The sequence below is a fragment of the Tiliqua scincoides genome, chromosome 3, assembly GCF_035046505.1.
Source record: "Tiliqua scincoides isolate rTilSci1 chromosome 3, rTilSci1.hap2, whole genome shotgun sequence".
Classification (NCBI taxonomy): domain Eukaryota; kingdom Metazoa; phylum Chordata; class Lepidosauria; order Squamata; family Scincidae; genus Tiliqua; species Tiliqua scincoides.
The window spans coordinates 183,245,023-183,266,751 of NC_089823.1; the positions used below are offsets into that span (position 1 = coordinate 183,245,023).

The window sequence follows — 21,729 nt, forward strand, 5'->3', positions numbered from 1 at the left end:
TTAAAAAACAAAACTGTATTACACTAGGTGCTAAGAGTTTGAAATTCTGAAATCTGCAATGTAGCAAAACTTAATTTTAAGCTGTTCTTCTCAAATATGTGAGGACAAACGTCACGAAAATATCATTTTGGAATAAAAAGAGGCAAGATATAGTGAAAAGGGAACACTTTATAATGATGTGACAGCCCCCCCCCCACTCTCTCTCTCTCTCTCTCTCTCTCTCTCTCTCTCTCTCTCTCTCACTCACACAAACACTCACTTAATAATTCAAAATGATAAAAAACTTTTATCATGTTTTAGTCAATAACTGATTTTTATTTTCTCCAAAACCCTTCTTCCCAGCTGTTGACAGCTTGGAACAAACAAATGTCAATTTATGCTTCTATGTGGGAGTCACATTAACATTCTCTTCCCACTTACAGCATTTCATTTTGATTTCTGTAAAGTATCACTATGCATATTGACAACTATGAATATACAACTGTAGTTCTACTCTACACCAAAGTCTCAAAGAACAGGAACTGTTTTTATAAAGAAAACTAACATATTTGGTACAAGTATATGTATATATGTATCAGAGAAAGAAATGTACTTTACAACATCATGAAAGACATGAGAAATATCCAAACTATCTGTTCAGGAAACTGAAGCACTTTCTGTTCAGGTGAGCAGGTGGGGGGGAGTGAATTTCACTAATCTCCCAACAGCATTCCAAACCGTACAGAATTATATTCTGGGGGGCCCCCTTTAACCTCCAGAGCACAGAGGGCTATTGGGTTAAGGAGTGGGCAGGGAAGTCCGCTTTCTTCTACATGTTCCTGTGGGTTGGGATACAACCCACTAAACACATGAAGTTCCATTTTACTGAGTCAGATCATAGATCCTGCAAGTACCAGACCACTGGTCCCACTGCTGTTTACTTCAACTAACAGCAATTCTCCAAGATCTCAGATAATTTTCCAAACCTAGTTATCTGAGATCCACTGTTCAAAGCATGGGTCCTCAGCACCCCAGCCCCTCCATCATATTAAGCTCATCTTGCCTTCAAGTGGAATATTTGCTAGATATACAACACTTCAATCTAATCCACAAAGGCTCAAATCCTAAACAACTTTCCAGCACTGGCATAGCTGCGTGAATGGACAAATGCTGCATCCTGAAGTTGGGTGGCAGTCACAGAGGCCTCCTTAAGGTAAGGAAGCATTTGTTCCCTACCTTGGGGTTACACTGCCCTCACCTTCGTTCTGAAAAGTTGGTTAGAATTGTGCCGTAAGTGACACAGTTTAAATTAGCTACCTCTTTAACAAGATGCTTCACAGACTGCTGCCCTCCTCCTGATCCCCACACATTGTCTATTCGTTTTCCACCTTTGGTCATACTTAGTAGCACAGTAGCTCGGTCCAGAGCAGCCCTATGAAGGAAAAGGAAAACCACATATAAATTCCAAGAGCTTAGAAGGCAAACACTTTTAAACATCTATACATTCACTATTTTCATTGAAGCCTTCAAGCAACAGTGTGAACAACTGATGTAACTGTGAGACGCAAGATGAACACACCAAGATGGTCATTGTAGCAGAATGGCCTAATATTTAGAGAAGCCAAATATCAATATGGAAATAAAAGAGTTACAACATTACACTGCAAACCTTAGTACAATATAAATATGTATTCACCAAAGAGTAGAGACTATCAGTCCAATCCTGCTGTCCTGTGGCACATGGCTGTGGCGGCACTGAAAACAGCTGCCGCCGCATCCAGCACACCCACAGCAGCCATGGGCAGCACCTTGGGAGAAAGGGACTTTTGTCCCCTTCTCCCAGGTAAGGGAAGTAGCCGTGCAATGGGGCTACTCGATTCACCACTGACCAAAAGGTCGGCAGTGAGGGAACAGCGTTCATGTAGGGCACCAAACCCCGCACTAATGCTCTGGATCCGGTAGAGCAGATCTCCACCAGACTCCACCTTCCTCCCTCCCTGCTCCCTCCCCCCGGCATGCCTCCTTCCCGCCCTCTCCCCGGCTCACCGTCACGCCTCCTCCCCGCCCCCGCTTACCTTACCACAGCTCAGCAATCTGTGCAAACCTCGAGCGGCAGAGGCCGGGCACCTGCCCAGCACTAGCCCAGCGCTGGCCAGCACTAGCCCAGCGCTGGCCAGCACTGGGCTAGCATGGGTGCTTGCCCAGCGGTAAGCCTCACAAACGTGCCTTATGGCACATTTGCAACAGTGCGTGCCAATGGTAAACCAGTGCATCGAGCCCAGGATTGGGCTCTATTGCTACTGGAGTCTATTTTTCCAAATAATTTCACTGCAACAAGAAGCTTTGTTAGTAGTTATTATGTGATAGCAGATGTCTTAGAAGCTAATGCACTGGCTTATCAAACCGTATCAAACATAAAGAAACCATAAAGTGAAAGCGTTTCTATTACACACACTACTCACATCTTCCCCAATTAATTCATTTTCATGAGCATAACCCTACTGCTTAAAACCAATCGTTTATGTAGCGAAATACAGCACTTCATTATATGAGCTTAATTTGTTCCACAAAAATTGTCTGAAGCAAAAATTCATCTGTCAAATCCAAAAAGAACCCAGAGCACAGAATGATACCTTACCATGAATACAATACTGTTCCTATTCAACTACTTACATAATTACATCAAAGTTCCTTACAGTGCAATCATAGGTATGTCTACTCAGCAGTTAGTTCCACTGATATCAGTCAGGATTTACTCTCAGGTAAACTGTGTATAAGACTGCAACCTTGATGAAACTACTAGTTAACACTCACCAAATAGTCAAGCCATCTGTGAAGGTGTGGCAGTTGGTATAGATTTTCAGTGAGCACAAGATACTGTGCAAGGCAGATATACACATTAAACAGCATGTGCAGTTCCCATATGCTACAAGGAAAGCATGCTGGGAGTTCCTGTGGTTGCTCGAGAAGATTTGAGAAATACACTTCTTGTACCTTCTTGAGTGTCTGTTTCCAAAAACTTTTCCTAGGAGTATGTGGGAACTACATATTGTACTATTTAGTGCAGGGGTGTCAAACATAAGACCCCTGGAAGCAATTTATCTGGCCCCATTATAATTGGGTTCTCCCAGTGTGATAATTGAGCTCTCTCATATCTTGAAAATATGAACAAGATTTGCACATTTTCTCTTTTGTCATTTGTAACTAATGAGTTTCTAAGTGAGAACAAAGTGCTTACTTCTAGCCATCACCTGCTTAATGATGTCACATTCTGTTTTATGATGTCACTTCCAGCCCTCAGCAGGTACCATGAATCTTAACTTCGACCCTTTATATGAAACAAGTTTGACACCCTTGATTTAGTGCATGAAAAGCCAATAGCATAGCAAGTGGGGGGTGCTCTATCCCAGGTGACTCAGGGGGCTGATGGGCACACCACACAAGACCACACCGACCAGATGCCCGTGCCACATTTGATGGCAGATGGGCCCTCTCAACCCCCCCTCCCCCGGCTTCAAACTGCTACAAACTGTGATCACTGGAAATATTTCAATGGTGGTGTGAGAATTTCATTGCACCACTGCTGAACTACTTCCAGGTGCCACACATCATATTGAGTGAGAAAGGGGGTGCCACCTGTCCCAGGCAGCATCTGCACTGGCAACACCACTGTGTAAAGCAGCGCATTACAAGCTGAAATATAGATTCAAAATGCTTGTAAAGTGCAGGTATGAACTTGTACACCTAGTCGTAACAAAATCTCATAAAGCAATTGCTTGTATAACATGAATACCATATCTTTTATTGAGGTGTTTGAGAAACCCGACTCAGTTCCCTAGCATTCACTCCTTGGCTTTGGCTGCTAAAGACATTTAGGGTCACATTAGTCATCATGCCCTTCTTAAATTACCAAATTTAGTAGGTGCTGTAGTAGCAGCTTCCAGCAGCTTCCATTTCTCTGAACTCTAACCATTACTGTTTGTGGCTCAACATGCCACAAACCATATCATGTTGTATGGAGGAAGGTGGGAGGGGGAACCATCCTCATAACTAAGGAAACAATATTTACCGAATCCAGTTTGTTCTGGGGTGGGGAAAACCATCCTCATAGTTAAGGAAACAATATTTACAGATTTTGCTCTGATTTTTTGAAAAAGTAACTAGGCACACTCAGTTTATATGGGGTTTACAGGTTTCAGAACACTTTACCAGCTTTAATTGTGAAGCAGGGTACAACCATAAAGAGCAAAACACTTACCGAGCCTGGACACAGTCCACAGTGCCTTTGTAGCCATCGATGTAACTACTGCATAGAATCCCATCTCCAACTGCTCTTGCGATAAACTGACCCACCAACTGCCAGGAAAAAAAATAACACACTTTAGAATCTGGGAATTTGACAGAGATAGTGTTGTTTGAGCAGCCAGCCACTAGATAGTGTTGTCTGACCAGATAGTATTGTTTGACCACCACCAAGAAAATGGGATGTAACCAAAATGGAGGAAAATTTGGCATACCTAGGGTTTCCTACTGAAGCAGTCCAAGTGTTTCTACCCAACCTCTTTTAGCAGCTACCCCAACATCATGCATACTACATAACTCTTCAAATAGATGCATTTCTAACTGGATTACCTTTCAACCTTCTTGGTTGCTACTGGTAAGAAGGTGCAGTATAGTGAGTGAAATAAATGAATTCAAATTTATTCTTCAAATCCTGTTCAAATTTCACTTCAGACACTAGGTGACCTTTAGCAAGCCACTTTTTCTCTCATACTCTATCCTGCCCCTGTCCACACAATTGAGGGATAACACCAACCTACCTTACAAGATTGTTAGAAGGATGACTAAGGGCCCAACCCAGATCCACACTTGGGTGACGCAAATCTCTTGCGCAGGCCCAGGAATGTCACAAAAGTGCCGTAAAGCACTACTGCGCCACTCAATGGGGAGATAGGCTGGCCTCCCCATGCCAATACAAACCCTGGGGAAAGGATGAGTTGTGTCATTTGTGCACAGCCGACGCAGGGGTCTGAAGGGAACAAGGAGAGGGCGGGAAGGAGGTGGGAGGTAGGTGTTTAAGGATGGGTATTCCTGGAGGCAGGAAGGTGGGAACTAGGAGGTGGAGCCAGGATCCTGCAGTTATGCTGGATCTTGACCCTGTTCCCAGGCAGCACAACACGGATCTGGGCTGCTTGGATCTGCACCACCTCATCAGATGGAGTAGACTCATTGGGGTCGCTGAAACGCAACTTGGGGTAAGGGGAAAGGTTTCCCCTTGCCTTGAGTTGCACTGCTTTTGGCCCCAAACTTGTGCTGGATGCAGCGAAGGCTTGCTGACCTGCCTGCTTCCAGTTCAAGTTACGATTATGCCCTAAGGTAGGTATTCAAAGTGTTTAAACATTATAGAGATGCTATCACTAGTCCTGTTTCATACAAATTTGTGTAATTAGCCCCCCACCCAAAGCTTCTTCAAGGAAGAACTTGAAAGGTCCCACAAACTTTAGATACACCTATACCATGAAATACTGGGATAAATATGAGCCATAGAGATTATCATAGAAACAAATACAGTAAAAGATATTTCAAACAAACCTGTGGTGCTCTGGGAGTGTCCAGCACCAACTCTGGTAGGTCTCTCAGAAGCCTATCAAATGACTTTTCCACATCATGTCGGCCAACTACTGTCCCACAGAGGTCAGCAAGGAGTTTAGAAGTCATCTCTCTGTGACTAGCCTTCCCCTCTAATGACAAAGATACTGCCAATGCTGGTACACTGTACTTCATTTCACCAAGATGGAGGTCTTTCAGCATCTCCTAAAAGCACAGAAAGTAAAATACATTGCCAATTAGCTCGAGCATTGTGGTCTTGTCCTGTTCAATGAAGATGGTGAATAAGACAAAGAAGTGAACAGCCAGGCAAATAGATATCCAACTACCATCAGTCTGTAGCTAACCTGAGGCACTGCTGTTGCCCTTGGCATCCCACCCCCCTGGTCAGGGACACTGAAAAGATTTGCCACCTTGGGGAGAGGTAAGAAGTATACTGCTGTGCAATTGATTATCCTGCTGACAGCTGGTTGGGAGACAGGCAGCCCAATCCTGAGCTGCCTGGAGAACGGGGATGCTACTGCGGCATCGAATGCATAAGAACATAAGAACAGCCCCACTGGATCAGGCCATAGGCCCATCTAGTCCAGCTTCCTGTATCTCACAGCGGCCCACCAAATGCCCCAGGGAGCACACCAGATAACAAGAGACCTCATCCTGGTGCCCTCCCCTACATCTGGTATTCTGACTTAACCCATTCCTAAAATCAGGAGGTTGCGCATACTCATCATGGCTTGTACCCCATAATGGATTTTTCCTCCAGAAACTCGTCCAATCCCCTTTTAAAGGCGTCTAGGCTAGACGCCAGCACCACATCCTGTGGCAAGGAGTTCCACAGACCGACCACACGCTGAGTAAAGAAATATTTTCTTTTGTCTGTCCTAACCCGCCCAACACTCAATTTTAGTGGATGTCCCCTGGTTCTGGTATTATGTGAGAGTGTAAAGAGCATCTCCCTATCCACTCTGTCCATCCCCTGCATAATTTTGTATGTCTCAATCATGTCCCCCCTCAAGCGTCTCTTTTCTAGGCTGAAGAGGCCCAAACGCCGTAGCCTTTCCTCATAAGGAAGGTGCCCCAGCCCCGTAATCATCTTAGTCGCTCTCTTTTGCACCTTTTCCATTTCCACTATGTCTTTTTTGAGATGCGGCGACCAGAACTGGACACAATACTCCAGGTGTGGCCTTACCATAGATTTGTACAACGGCATTATAATACTAGCCATTTTGTTCTCAATACCCTTCCTAATGATCCCAAGCATAGAATTGGCCTTCTTCACTGCCGCCGCACATTGGGTCGACATTTTCATCGACCTGTCCACCACCACCCCAAGATCTCTCTCCTGATCTGTCACAGACAGCTCAGAACCCATCAGCCTATATCTAAAGTTTTGATTTTTTGCCCCAATGTGCATGACTTTACACTTACTGACATTGAAGCGCATCTGCCATTTTGCTGCCCATTCTGCCAGTCTGGAGAGATCCTTCTGGAGCTCCTCACAATCACTTCTGGTCTTTACCACTCGGAAAAGTTTGGTGTCATCTGCACCACTTCACTGCTCAACCCTGTCTCCAGGTCATTTATGAAGAGGTTGAAAAGCACCGGTCCCAAGACAGATCCTTGGGGCACACCGCTTTTCACCTCTCTCCATTGTGAAAATTGCCCATTGATACCCACTCTCTGCTTCCTGGCCTCCAACCAGTTCTCAATCCACGAGAGGACCTGTCCTCTAATTCCCTGACTGTGGAGTTTTTTCAGTAGCCTTTGGTGAGGGACCGTGTCAAGCGCCTTCTGAAAGTCCAGATATATAATGTCCACGGGTTCTCCCGCATCCACATGCCTATTGACCTTTTCAAAGAATTCTATAAGGTTCGTGAGGCAAGACTTACCCTTACAGAAGCCATGCTGACTCTCCCTCAGCAAGGCCTGTTCGTCTATGTGTTTTGAGATCCTATCTTTGATGAGGCATTCCACCATCTTACCCGGTATGGATGTTAGGCTGACCGGCCTATAGTTTCCCGGGTCCCCCCTCTTTCCCTTTTTAAAAATAGGCGTGACATTTGCTATCCTCCAATCTTCTGGCACCATGGCCGTTTTGAGGGACAAGTTGCATACCTTAGTCAAGAGATCTGCAACTTCATTCTTCAATTCCTTAATAACCCTTGGGTGGATGCCATCAGGGCCCGGTGACTTATTGATCTTTAATTTATCAATGAGGTCTGAAACATCTTCTCTTTTAACCTCTATCTGACTTAACTCCTCGGTCAGGAGGGGCCGTTCGGGCAGCGGTATCTGCCCGAGGTATTCTGCCGTGAAGACAGATGCAAAGAACTAATTTAATTTCTCTGCCATCTCTAAGTCTCCTTTTATCTCCCCTTTCCCTCCCTCACCATCCAGAGGGCCAAATGCGCAACTGGGCAGCCTGTGGTGGCTCTTCAGGAGGAGGGGACTTTCGTCCCATTCCCCCAAGTAAGGGCAGTAGCCTCGTAATGGGGCTACTCAATTCAGTGGTGGCTCTTGAGCTGACACAGAATCAACGACCAGTGCCAGACCGCATGGTCTGACATGGGGCTCAGAATCCCACCCCTCCTCCTGCCCCGCTCCCTCTTCTGCCACGCCTCCCTCCTGCCCTCTCCCTGCCCTCCTCCCACCACCCTGAAACGCCTCCTCCCCACCCTCACTCACCTCTCCACCGCCTGGTGATCTGGCCTAACTTCACTGGGCAGTGAAACGCTGGCCCAGTGGTGGAGGTGGCCCAGCACAGGCTTGAGCTGGACTAGCTCCAGCACAGGGCCCACAGTAAAGGATCGCAAATGTGCCCTGCAGCACATTTGCAACAGTGCATGCCAGAAGTAAGCTGGCACACTCGGCTCAGGATTGGGCCTTAGGATGGAATGAAAATGTTTGTAAACAGCTGATTTAATGAGAGATGGATTGGGGGGAGAACACTATCCCAGAAGGATACTGCTTTTTTTGAAAAGGGGAGGGAGTAGAACATGCTGTGATGTAATGATGTAAGCCAGGGGTGCTCACACTTTTTGGCTCGAGAGCTACTTTGAAACCCAGCAAGGCCCAGAGATCTACCAGAGTTTTTTTTACAATGTTCGCGCCATCATAACATAAAACATTTATGTGTACAATGTATGTTGGTGTACCTTGAGCCCCACTGAGTATAACAGGACTTACTCCTGAGTAGACATGCCTAGGATTAGGCTGTGAGGCTGCAATCCTAGCCACACTTACCTGGGAGTAAGCCCCATTGAGTACAATGGGCCTTACTCCCGGCATTTCTTCCCAGAGGCACCTGAAGGGGGGGGTCGGCACTCCGCGATCTACTCATTTTGCCTCGCGATCTACCGGTAGATCGCGATCCACCTATTGAGTACCCCTGATGTAAGCCATTCTGGAACCCCCACAGATATGTGAATCCACAGATACAAGGGGATACTCCACCTCCACTCTTCAGGAGGGTGGGGATGGAGCATGGGGGTTTCTCCTGTATCCGTAGATAAATGAATCTGCAGATACGGGGGGGGGGGGCCTATATACCATCATAAATTACATGCACTTACCACACTAACATTCTGTCATCTAATAAAACTCTATTTTGGTACAAATAACTGTTATAAAGACGGAAATTAAAGAGACAACATTACAGGCCTGAGCACTCCATCTCAAAAAAGGCATTCTAAGTATCATTAATCACTATTGGTGGTCTTTAAAATGGAAGCTGGAGACATACCGCAACTTCATTAGTATCACCATGTTCAAAATACTCCTGGATTATTGGAGTTAGCGTTTTTTCAAATGCTCTCTCATCCAAAGGTAGAACTACTGTTTCATAGACACAATTATCCTGTTTTAAAGATAAGCACAATAAATTACTAACAAAAATAAACTTCACAAGATAAAGAGTAACACATTCTTAGGACATTGCTCCACTGATGCAATAATCAATCACTGCCCTTCAATACTGGCAGCCAAGTAATGCTTCTGTATCCTTACTATGTCACCAGCTCTAACTGCACTACTGGGCAAAAGATGTACACTGACACAACAAAGTTGACCCACTTTTGTCTCAGGTGCTCAACTGCAATGCTTTTTTAACTTTCCCCAGCCACCAGTAGTGAGTTAAATACAGTCCAAGCAAATAAAGTAGTAAAGGGTAAGAAGCATTGCTTGATGGGATGCTTTGTTCAACTGAAAAGCTGGTTTGCTGTGCCACAGCCCTCTTTTTATGTTAATTCTTCCTTCAGCCTAGGATTCCTAAGCAGATTCATTTTCAGTCTCTCTCTCTCTCTCACACACACACACACACAAGCAGCTGACTTCTTCTAAGGAAGTTCTTATGCCGGACCATCTGATCTTTTTGTTGCTTTTGGGTATAAGCCAAAACCCTATGCATACAGGGGTTCCTCATTCCTTTACTATGATAGCAAATGCTCCTCCTACACTTTAAGGTGCTACTGAATTCTTGCTGTTTGCTACAACAGGTAAACACAGCTACCATTCTGGAATTCTTCAAACACAGGGATTTCCACATTTCCCTACTTACAAACAGAAATGGAAGCCCCTGAACATAGGAAATTAATTCCTGGCTAGAGGATGACAAATTCATGAAGGACAAGTTTAGCAATGCTTGCTAGTCATGACAGCTATATGCTACCTTCAGATTCAGCACCAGTAAGCCTCTGAAATAGCAGCTGCAAGAGAGAAATAGCAGGAGGGAAGTATGTCTTTCTTTCCTGTTTGTGGGCTTCCCAAAAGCGATTGGTGGGCATCTGTGGGAAACCGGATGCCAGATTAGATGGGTCTTTGGCCTGACCCAGCAAGGCTTTTCTTACATTCTTAAGATGGCCACTATGACTTGCATCCTAAACACCAAGTGCAGAAAGAAGCTCATGAAAGGAAGCTTGCCTCTTCAGCACAGCAAGCCCTCCATACCCAGCAAAAATCTCTGCTAGGGTCATATCAGAACAGTGTTACAGATAAGGGGAAATCAACAAAAACTAATCCTTCCCTCATACAAACAGAGGTGCCTTCTGTTTGTAGATATAAGTTTGTCTAGAGAAGGGAAAATATGCTACAACTTCTTTCAAAAAGAGATAATGCATCAAGCTTAATTTTAAGCATCTTGAGAAGTTCTACCGATTAAAAAACATATCTTCCATATTTTGCCCAGCAAATGCAGTCACAAGCCCAACTTAGGTATTCATCAGGGAAAACAAAGGTCAGCACTACAGAACTGAGCACTAATATCCCCTTAACAATCTATGAAAACTGCTCACATCTATAGAACATGCTTCACAACTGAAGCACACAAGTAGTCCTAACTACAAGGTCAAATTACAAATACAAGGCCATATCTACAGCAAACTAAAGCATTTTCTTACCTGGTCATCATCATAATTGGGATCTTTAATATCTACTTCCTCCAAATCATACACCTGCCCAGGAGTTCCCCAAACACCTTTACCTCCTGCACCACCTGAAGAAAAAAAAGACAAAAATGAGAGCCAGACTATATTAATCAGTGCAAATCTTGTCTTAATCTTATCTTGTCTTACACTAACATATCAAAGAAATTCACTTCTCATACATGCACAAAGACTTCAACTAAAGATTAGCTGTAATACTGATACTGTTCAGTACCTTCCTGATATCTGGCCAACACACCACCACTTCAAGCTATCTGGAGTAAATCATTTATAGAGTCTTCAAATATTTCTGTCTTCTGTCTTATATATTTAATAGCGTTCATATTAAAATTATAAACTTCAATATCCATAAAGATGGCTACTTTATTATCCATTCCTAAAGGAGATAAGTATTAAATATACAGATACGCACAACACTGCTCTGCAAATCTCTATGCTAGTACCATTTAACATTAAATAAGTGTAAACAATTTTGGAGTGGAAAAATTAGAAAAAAAAATACATTGTAAATAGAAAAAAACAAAAGACCCCAATCAAATCCAATTACTACCTACTACATTATTTCAGTTTGTTTTTTCATTCAAAATTCACAAACCTTTCTTTGGTAAGCCCCTTCCCTTTCCTGAACGAGATCGTCTATCCAGATACTTTCCCTTTGGACTTGTTGGTACAGTGACTCCACTTTTCTGTGCCTCTCCATTGTCACTCACAGAGTCTCCTCTTCCAGAGTCCCTAGAGGAATTTTTTCTCAGCCTCCTCTTTGCTCTGGCATTGATTTTAGCTTCATTAATTGATGTTGCAGGAGTCCAGTTACCATTGATTTCAGTTTTTATTTCTTCGGTTCCTCCATTTTCTTCATCACCAGAAAATGGAGTATCACTGAGATTATCTAGCCCACAAAAAAACAAAACAAAACAGATACAGAAAAGTTAAGCTTCTCATTAAAGAAGTTATTTTGAAAATGACACAAATTTCAAACTAAACTAGATGCATACCTAGATGCTAGAAGATTTAATTCATTTACAGTCAGTTCTCCCTATCTACTAAAGTTAGGATCTGGAAACCTAAGCAGATAGCAAATTCACACATAACAAACCAATGATTATGTGCAGGAGTACCTTACCTATAGGGCTTCTGCTTCCCCTAGCCACTTCAAAGGCTAAGCACTAGTTGTGGGCACCATTTTGAATGTGCCTGCTGCCCTAAGGAAGCCAACATAGACCTTCCAAAAGCAGCACAGATTTTCAAAATGGTGCCCACAACCAGCACGGTACTCACAGGCATTTCAAAGGGCTCCGTGCTAGTTGTAGGCACCATTTTGAATGCCTCTATAGCCTTTAGGAAGCCAACAGAGCCCTTTAGAAGGCTGCAGGTATTTATATTGTGGATAGCCTAAAACAGCATCACAGGAAACACAAGGTAGGTAGCAATTCTACCTCTCAAGGATACATGAATTTACATGTGGCAAATTCATATACGTATTAAGAGGATTAATTGTATCTCACTTGCAAATGTGGCATAAGCTAATGGGTGTGGAAGACAAGGACTAAGGAGTAGACGTGAGACAGCTGACAAAAGCGACCATGGTAATATGGTTACAGTGGAACTGCAGTTTGTGCTGGGAAGCCCTGCCCACATCAGTATACTTTTGTCACATTATCTTCTTCCAAATATTTATTAGCACTTTGTTTCATTGTATGGCTAAAATGACTATGTTTAGTATTTTAAGGTTTTGTTGCGCGCACACAACTACCATTTAAATACAAATCATATGCAAAAATGTTGCATATTCTATCAGGTCTATGGTAGTTACTCTTTGTCTACTTTTGACCAACACCAGAATACAATCCAACAGGAGGATGGAACAATGCGATACATGCACTTGAAACAGGATATTCTGGAACTGAAAAACCAAATGCCGGGGGCCCCCCACATTCGCAGTTTCAGTTAACCACAGATCGGGTGTAAGGGCCCCCATGTGTCTCTTCCAAAGGCAAGGGGAGCACAGCTCCCCTTGCCTCTGGAGGGTCTTCTGAGCCTGGCAGAGGCAGCGTGCGTCTACCTGCAGCCTCTGCTGGGCTCAAAATAAGTGAATAAAAATAACTTCTGGTTTTTGATAAAAACCGAAAGTGATGCTTTTATGTCCTTAAAAGGCATTATGAAGGCCAGTTCATGAGGGTGTGGGGGGGGCATCCTCCCTGTAACCGCCGATTCAGGTATCCGCAGGGGGTTCAAGAACGGAAGCCCCGCAGATATGGGCCATGCCTGTAGCGTCATTAACAAAGTCAATGGCACTTCTCAGGACTTAAAGATTAGGGAGTCTTCTCACTACAAAAAGCTAAGCTGTATCTCCTATGGTGTTATACTACACTCACAGTTAGTGCTCCAAGTAATCAGTTTTGTAATTTTTAGCTCTCAGTTTGTTAAATTGGTCTTCCAGCTGTGGGTAATCATCTCTATTGTCTCAATCCCCTTGGTGTACCTGATAGGGCTAGCTCTTGCTTAGGAAAGCTCATGATATCCAGACAATAAAAGCTCCCACACAGGAGTTACAATGTTTGAAAACTGCTCACATATGTGTGGAATACCTCTGAATTGACTGGAAATGCTATAGCCCTCTGTCCTGTTTTAATGAAAATGTGACATTTCTCACCTGTAGAATGGACGTTTTCAGTCTGCTCATTTTCCATTTCCATAGCTGTTCAACACAATTTCAACTGAACTGAACACAGATGACAATTTGATTTTTTTTCAGATCTGAATACCAAACAAAAAGTTAATAACTATTTAGAACATTTACATCAACTATAAAAACTTAGCAGAAACCTTAATTCTGCAGTTAGAAAACGTCTCTGACAGAACTGTAGCGGATAAGACCAGTCAACATTCACCATACACAAATTTTCTCAATTTTATTCTATTAAAATTCAGTCAGAAAAAAGCAACAATCATTCCCATTCCTAAAAAACCTATTGTTGTTTTGTTTTATAGTCTACCATCTTGCTAAGGTTAGGATGCTAACACCTCCATATTTCTTTCATTCTCATAAAAGTACACGTATGTGTACTTACATAGAATAGAAATGAGTTACACTGTGAACTTTACCATCGCTATTAAGTATGTATTTAGTGCTAAATCCACATAGGGCGCAATCCTAACCTGCACTGAAACAGGCAAGCCAGGAGGCTTGCTCTGTATCCAGCGCAGGATAGTGGCCAGAAGCAGCTCAGTCAGAGGTGAAACATTTCCCCTTACCTCCGGGTAAGGGTTGCTGGCCCCTATGGATCTCCTTGGACTTGGCCACCTCTGGAGGTGGCGCAAGTCCAAGGAGAGCGGAGCAGCTTGAAGTTGCTCCCTGGGAACAGGGGTTGGGATCTGGCATAATTGTCAGATCCCAGCCCCACTTCTCACTCCCTGCCCGCCGGCCCCCGGAGCAGCCCACTGCCCACCATCTCCCCACCCAGGAATACCTCCCTCCTGCCTACCTTGTCCTCTTGTGTCGGCTCAGACAGGCTGACGCAAGACTCAGCAGGGAAACCGCCATGGAGGCTGGACTTGGCCTCCATGTCTCAGCGCAACTAGATGCGCTGACGCAGCTCCTCGTAAGGAGGCGCAAATGTGCCTTATGGCAAGTTTGGGACCCTCCTGGGCCAGTGCAAATGACTTGCATCAGCCCAAGGCACATTGTATTGCTCCCTTAGTGCTTTATTGACATAGAGTCTGGATTTTTTATTTTTGTTTGTCCTGCATTTGTATTATCTACCCGGTCAACATATTTTACAGATCAACAAAAAGCTAGATTACTTTTATTCAAACTTTTATTCTAAAAGCAGATAACTGTCAAGAATTCCTTTTGTTGTCTTTTAATTTCAGTCCAGGATTGCAAAAGCACCACTTTTAAGAGGGGTGGCCATCTACATTCCTTATTTTTAATGACATTTGTTTTAGAAAGTGTGACTACAATACTTTCCCCTTGGTGGCAGTAGACAACTCATATACTGTGTAACATATACTGTGTGACAAGCATATACTATGCAATGCAAATTTTACCTTTGTGGCTTTCATTAAGTATTCATTAGTGTTCCCAGCCAGTGTCTATTGCATGTACTTTCTTCTTCCCCCACCTTTCATCCAGCCAACACCATGCACTGTTGAGTGTCAGATTATGACATCAGATCTCTCACATCACACCTCACAGCAAATAGCTTTTCAGCAATACCTCAGCCAATCATTCAGGTGTTATGCAATGTTGAGATGCACTTTACTTTCGCTAGAAGAGTTCTCTCACTCTCTTTCAAAACACAGTAGATGCTGAATTGATTGACAAGTTTGTGAGTTTAATTCCTTTCCTTTTGGTAGAGTATTCCATTACATGCATCCACTGTCCTACAAATCCAAAAGGAAAACACAACACACACATATAAAACAGTATGAAATAATGCAACACGGGTTTTAGGACTTACTATATATTTTATAAACTTTTACAGATCATTTTTAAAATATGGAGACACTTCGCCATGCTACTTGGTTTTCTCTCAAGATTTGAAAGGGTTGATTGCAATAGACTAAAACCCTCTATCTTAGATTGTGGCATCAGGAATGTATTTATACTTTGAGTTCCTGCAAAACAAAAGCTCTAAAGCCTATGCAGTTAGAGTGATCACATTTTTCTTTTAGTTTTGCTATGCAAACTGCTTTATGAACTTTTTGTTAAAAACTCATATATGAAAACTTTTGGTAATAACGATTCATACTCTCAAAATACATATATATAGTCTAAATCAGGGGTGGTCAACCTTTGGGTGTTATCTGTGAAATAACGCACTGCACCTGCAGAAGTTCCCTCTTCTGCATAATTGTTAAAGTTAAGGTTTGGCCACCCCAGTCAAAATACAACTACTTAAATACAATTAAATCTCTAATATCTGATAACAGAGTTCAATTACCTTCTGAAATACAGTACTAAAATAAAATATTTTGTTTAAAATGTGACTTACCACTTTTTAATATTATGCAGGCCAACACACATTTCGCTTCCTTAAATGTTACACAATTCCTGGGTATATTTGGGGTGCCAATTCCAAAAATGACATCCATTTTGCCCTATCATGTCTAGTTTTGGAGACACGGCATAGCCTCTTTAGTGAATGGTTCAAGCAGCTTCCTCATGAAGAATCCTACACCATGGCTTCCTCATGAAGAAGCTGCTTGAACCATTCACTAATGAGGCTATACTATATCTCCAAAACTAGACGCAAGAGGGCAAAACGGATGCCATTTTTGGAATCGGCACCCCAAATTCATATCAAACCACCATAAAGTTTGGGAAGAACTTTTCTGACCCTCAATTTTGTAGGCCTGTGTTATTGGTGCAAAGCTTCAGCTACTGGTAAAATATATTTATGTAGCCTTGGAATAAACCGTGTCTGAACAGCAAGCTACACTGGAAAATTTTAAAAAAACAAAACTACCTACAATCCTTTGGTAGAAGACTGAAATATTAATCATGTGTTTCAATTAAAAGGTCTCAGCACTAAGCAAGGAATACACGCGTGTGTTTATCCTTCAGCCTCACTGAAAGTGGGTGACTCTAAAAGCTCCAGTTGCTAATTTAAAAGTTTATTTTTACAATGCTTATTTTGTTTTAATTAGCAATCGAATTAACATAAGTAAGCAATACAGAGAGTAAGTCGATTCTTTCTGCAAGGCAGATGGTTCAGTTGTCCTCCTACTGCATTACAGATTTGTTTTAATATGAGCCAATGATTCCATCAGTATAAATCCAAGGTGCTTAAAAGTTTTGACATCATCACAATGAAGAAAATAAACTATTAATTTATACATTTGATACTAGAATAGCATAGGAAATACATTACTGAGCTGAAAAGTGTCAAATAGGCGAAAAGAGTGAACCTAAGCCTATAGGAAACAACAATATAGGATTCCCAAACAGTGAGTCTGGATCTACTAGTGAGTCATGGGATCTATGTAGCTTACAAGCAAATCAAAGTGGGACCTGACACCAATGGCTTGTCAATACTATTTCAGTTTGATACAAAAATATCAAATGTTCCATTTTCTAACTGGAAAAACCTGGGACTCTATAGAGATGTCACTGGAAACTTTTTGTGCAATTCACCACTCTGAAAAAGGAAGAGCAAGACTCAAACTAGCGTGAGGGTGCCAGCAGCTCCATGGGTTTAAATGCAAAACTGCCTCAATCCAATAAAAAGAGAGGTTCAATTTTAAAAGCAAAAGTATGGAAAGTGCTCCCCACCTGCAACTTATCTCTCTTCTCTTCACTCTCTAGGAACTTTTCTTACAGTCTGTCTCCAACACTGGAAGTGACTCTGGTTGATTAAACAAATGCTTGTAAAGAGGGACTGCATTGAGGTAAGCAATAGGGTGGAATTCTAACCTTTGCATTAAACTAGCGTTACCCACCCCCTTTCATATTTAACTGCACAAAATCAATGCTGTGGTTTCCAGTTTGGTCCTCAGTTAATCCATCACTCAAGGCTGTCACAATGCCCTCAGGCTAATCCATCACCAAGGTTGTCACACCACAATCATTTGCGGTGATCTGGGGTGGTGACAGAAGAAAACCCAAAAGCCAGTACGTCCCTCCTTTCCTCTGATCTGTCTCTATGCCAGGGCCACAACTAGCAGACTCCCCTGCCATCATGATGGCAAAGACAGGCAGAGAGAGAGAGACAGTCAAAGGGGGGTTACGGCAGTATGTAGCCAAACATCAAGAAGGATGAGGGAGGCGGCCCTGGTCAAGTTCAACTAACCACAGGCGTATAAACACAACTTAAACGGTGTGGGAGCATTGGATTACACGAGGAGAAAAGAAGAAAACAAGCAGGCTTGGAAAATGGCTTGAGCTTTGGAAGCGCACAAGTGTGGATTGTCACAAAAATACAAGCAGATAAACATAAAAGCAAAATAATTATGATGGAAATTATTTAAGGAAAGCATATTGGAGAAAGGGAGCTAAATCACCACAGCATCACTAAAATCTTTGGAGGAAAGATGAAATACAACCATAAGAAGCAGACATTTAATACTCAGCTATCAGGATTGACAAATGAGGCACTTTCCTTGTCCTCCTTTCTACTATCTTTGGTCACTTTCCATTGTACAAAAGGTTAAACAATACACCTAGGTTCCTCTATTGAAAGGAGAGAATTGTCACTGTCACTACTGTCATTCCTTGTTCACATTTATTGTTTCATGAATATTAATTTTTATATAACAACAGAGGAGAATGATAAGCAAAACACAGTCCTCCCCACATATCTCAGGGCAGTAAAGAAAAATAATTATGAAGCCTTGGAGGAAGCCCTGTGCCAGACTAACTCACTGCTCTGAAAACACACAAATAACTTCTAACTCAAGTGTACAGTCAGACACAAATGTAGCTCAAGTTCTTCAAAATAACAGTATGCATGTGTGAGGTCCAATAAGTTGCAGCACAAACAAATCAATTGTGACATAATGGTGAAAGGAATGGATCAGGGTAGGAACAAAATAAAATTCAATCTTAGGTAACCACAGTCACCTCACTTAAATGTCCAGCAACAACTACTGGGCAAAAGAACACATCACAAGGACTCCCAGGCTGCAATCAGACACGCCTGACATGTTGCAGACCTTGCTTACTTAGGGCTTGCTAAACCCTCCTGTTTTCGCTGCAAGAACAAGCCTGAGGCTACAAGAACAGGGAAAGTAATCAAGCCTCTGATGAAAGTAATCAAGCCTCAAGTTCATGATTGCCATTTTGCAATCACTCCAGGGGCCATCATGTTCTCATGTTCTCTAGAACTAAACAATATGTGGAAACCTTAAGTGTTTATTAAAGAAAATCTGACTCCAACAGATGGTTACCTGTATTTAACATACACTTTAAAAATAAAACAACAAAAAGGAAGTGGTTGTACGGTTAGTTGGTTTTTTCAAGTTTCATCTCCTGCTAGACCTTTAAGTAAAAAAGGAAATGGTGGCTCAGGAGACATTTCGATTATGATTCAATGGCACTTTGCTCTCCTCTTCAGGAACAAATAGAGAGTTCTGAAGTTATGAAATATCGTGAAAGCTGCTGGTACCAACCTGCCTCACCCAAACAGAGTCAGTTTATACTGAACAGCAAACAAACATAATCCATACCAATAACTGTAGAAATGTAATCCATACTAAATATTGGATACAAGATTAATATGGTCTTAACACCTCTCTTATTAATTGAATTAATTATTATTAATTATTATTAATTATTATTAATTATTGAGAATTATGTTTTCAAGAAACTGCATGCTGATGTTAAACTCTCCTTAGATAGGTCTATTCGGAAACCAGGCAATTTCTTGCAAACCTCAAGGGAATTTCAAAGTAAGATTCAGCAGACATCCATCACTCACATATGCTTTAAAATAAGCAAACCCAAGTCAACTGAACCCCTACTTCCGATACCTCAACCTGGGGTAATAAAGCATAATACAAGCCTCCCACAGACAATGCTAAGAGAATGCTACGAAGCGAGGAAATGCTCCCATTCTTCAGAAGACACTTCCAACTACATCCTCCAACTACATCAAGTCCCTCCTAAGCATCAAGTAAGTAAATGAGTCTACATTTCCATGCACACATATATGGGAATAAATTTCAATGAACTCAGTGAGACTTCTAAGGAAACATCATAGGTTTGCAATGTTTGTGTTGTGGTATAATTTCACAGCAGGAAATATCCTGTGCTAAACCAAATTAGAAGAAAAATTTCTGAGAAACTAGCTTTTAGCAGCAAAAAGATGTGTTTTATAGTATTTTGGAGAAATAGAGCCCTTCTACCAAAACAGCTGGTAAGTCTTCAGGATCCACCATTACCAACCCTTACACAGATCCCCACAGGGCAGGCTGAGAGGATCAAGTGTAGCTGAGGTGGGATACTCAATGTAGCTGAGGGAATGCTGCAACTGAATACATTTCCATAGAACATAATATAAATACAGAATACTATATAACTGCAGAACCAGTCACATGGGAAATTCTTGTTCAGACAGGAAAAGGAAGCAATCTGCACTATATTGGTAAACAGAAAAGTGGTTTTCAAACTTCAGTGAATCCTTTCTCCATAGACTTACCCGCTGCAGAACACCCTGCATGTTGCAGAGGATTCTGGAGCACGCTGTACACAGTGCACCGAACACCCCTGCTTTATTGAGAATCTGATTTTTTGCATCACAGAGGCAGTGGTAGCTAAGCTGCATTTTAAGGAGACCTGCTTCTCATGACTGATCCTCTCACTGAAAAAATCCCAGGTACATTTACATGGAACCTCAGATTCTCTGGAACAGTATGAAAGACTACTTGGGGCAGGAGAAGGACCTTTCTAGGTTACCACAGCCTGTGACGGCAGGTCAGCCGATGGCATGAACTCAGCACGGCCTAAAACATGACATTTTTTTCTTTTACTACAAGTACCACGTTTCCTAGGACCACCTAGCGCGTGTGGCTGCCGCTTCTGAAAAGTGCCACCACAGCAGGGTGACCAGATGTCATAACCGCAAAAGAAGACGAGGCACCCCAAAAATGTAGGGCATCCCCAGAAAACGTAGGACACGATAAAATAAAAGATAAAAACGCTTGTGTGTTGATTTCACATATATGGAAACACTATACTACTTATTAAATTTATTACTTAAATTATTACATTTAAAACTATATTGCATATAATGTATTGAGTGCAAGATTAATTTATTGATTAGAAGAAGGCCATGCACTGCCTGCGCACAAGGAAAAGGACGGCGCTGCCTGTCCCACAGGGAGAGAAAGTGGGGATACATTTTGTAAGTCAGTCAATGAATGTGAGTTCTTTTCTGGGACAGGAGGCTAAAAAGTGGTGGGACCTAGAAGAGGAGGGTGCCTGCTCCGTCTGCAGGAGAGCGGCTGTGCAGGGGCACACCTGCCAGCAGGCAGTACCCTCGCCTCCGGCAGGGCGAGTCCCAAGGTCACCAGGACCTGCCGCTGAGATCGAAGGCCTCCAGGGAGGCCCTGCCCTTTAAATGCCTTTGAACAGCTGTCTGTGGCGGTCACGCCTCAGGAGCATGTGGAGTGGGGGCGGGGCGGGTGCGCGCGCTTCCCCCTCCCCTCAGAGAGAGGCGAGAGGGTCTCGGCTGCGCGAGCGCTTGTGCGAGGGAGGCCCTGTGGGAGCCGAGCAGCAGCCTCGCGCCCCTCCCACACCACCGTTCTCAGGTGGGCGGGAAGAGCCCCACCCCCGGCTCAGCCAGCGCTCGCCTCAGGGGCGGAGGGGCTCGCTTGTCCCGCGGGGGGAGGGGTGTGGCATTACCGTAGGCGGCGGCCCCGGAGCTGCCCCCACGCGGCCGCTCCGCTCCCCCTCAGCCGCCGCCGCCGCCTCCTCCTCCACCGCCACCGCCACCGCCGGCTTTTCCCCCGTTTGTGTTTGTTTTTGTTCTGCCCGGCAACACGGCCGCGAGCCGCCGCGCCCCATTGGCCAGCCCGGGCCGGGGCCTGCACGCCGCGGCCAATGGGAAAGGAGAGCAGACGGCGAGCCGAGGGGGCGGGGCGCAAATGTTCAAAACAAGGAGGGGGACGACAAACCACATAGGGGGGCGGGAAGAGGCCAGAGCTGGGCGAAACCAAGTAGCTGGCACACGGGGGAAGCAGCACGTACCACTGTTCAGAGAAC

General features: G+C 43.4%; 1 protein-coding gene across 3 annotated transcripts in view; it reads right to left on the minus strand.

The window, feature by feature from the left end:
• PDCD4 (programmed cell death 4) overlaps positions 1-21,729 on the minus strand; it is a 40,552-nt gene that overhangs the window by 7,145 nt on the left and 11,678 nt on the right. Inside the window, exons 1-9 of one of the 3 annotated variants that reach the window (XM_066619509.1) lie at positions 21,370-21,451; positions 15,244-15,410; positions 13,678-13,781; positions 11,620-11,913; positions 10,980-11,074; positions 9,329-9,442; positions 5,572-5,793; positions 4,238-4,335; positions 1,297-1,411 (exon numbers count right to left, since the gene is read on the minus strand). In XM_066619509.1, coding sequence (XP_066475606.1) covers positions 1,297-1,411; positions 4,238-4,335; positions 5,572-5,793; positions 9,329-9,442; positions 10,980-11,074; positions 11,620-11,913; positions 13,678-13,720 — 981 coding nt within the window. In that variant the 5' untranslated portion in view covers positions 13,721-13,781; positions 15,244-15,410; positions 21,370-21,451. Of the gene's footprint in view, positions 1-1,296; positions 1,412-4,237; positions 4,336-5,571; positions 5,794-9,328; positions 9,443-10,979; positions 11,075-11,619; positions 11,914-13,677; positions 13,782-15,074; positions 15,220-15,243; positions 15,411-21,369; positions 21,452-21,729 lie in introns of those variants that run through there. The other 2 variants (XM_066619510.1, XM_066619511.1) reach the window with 2 other exon arrangements.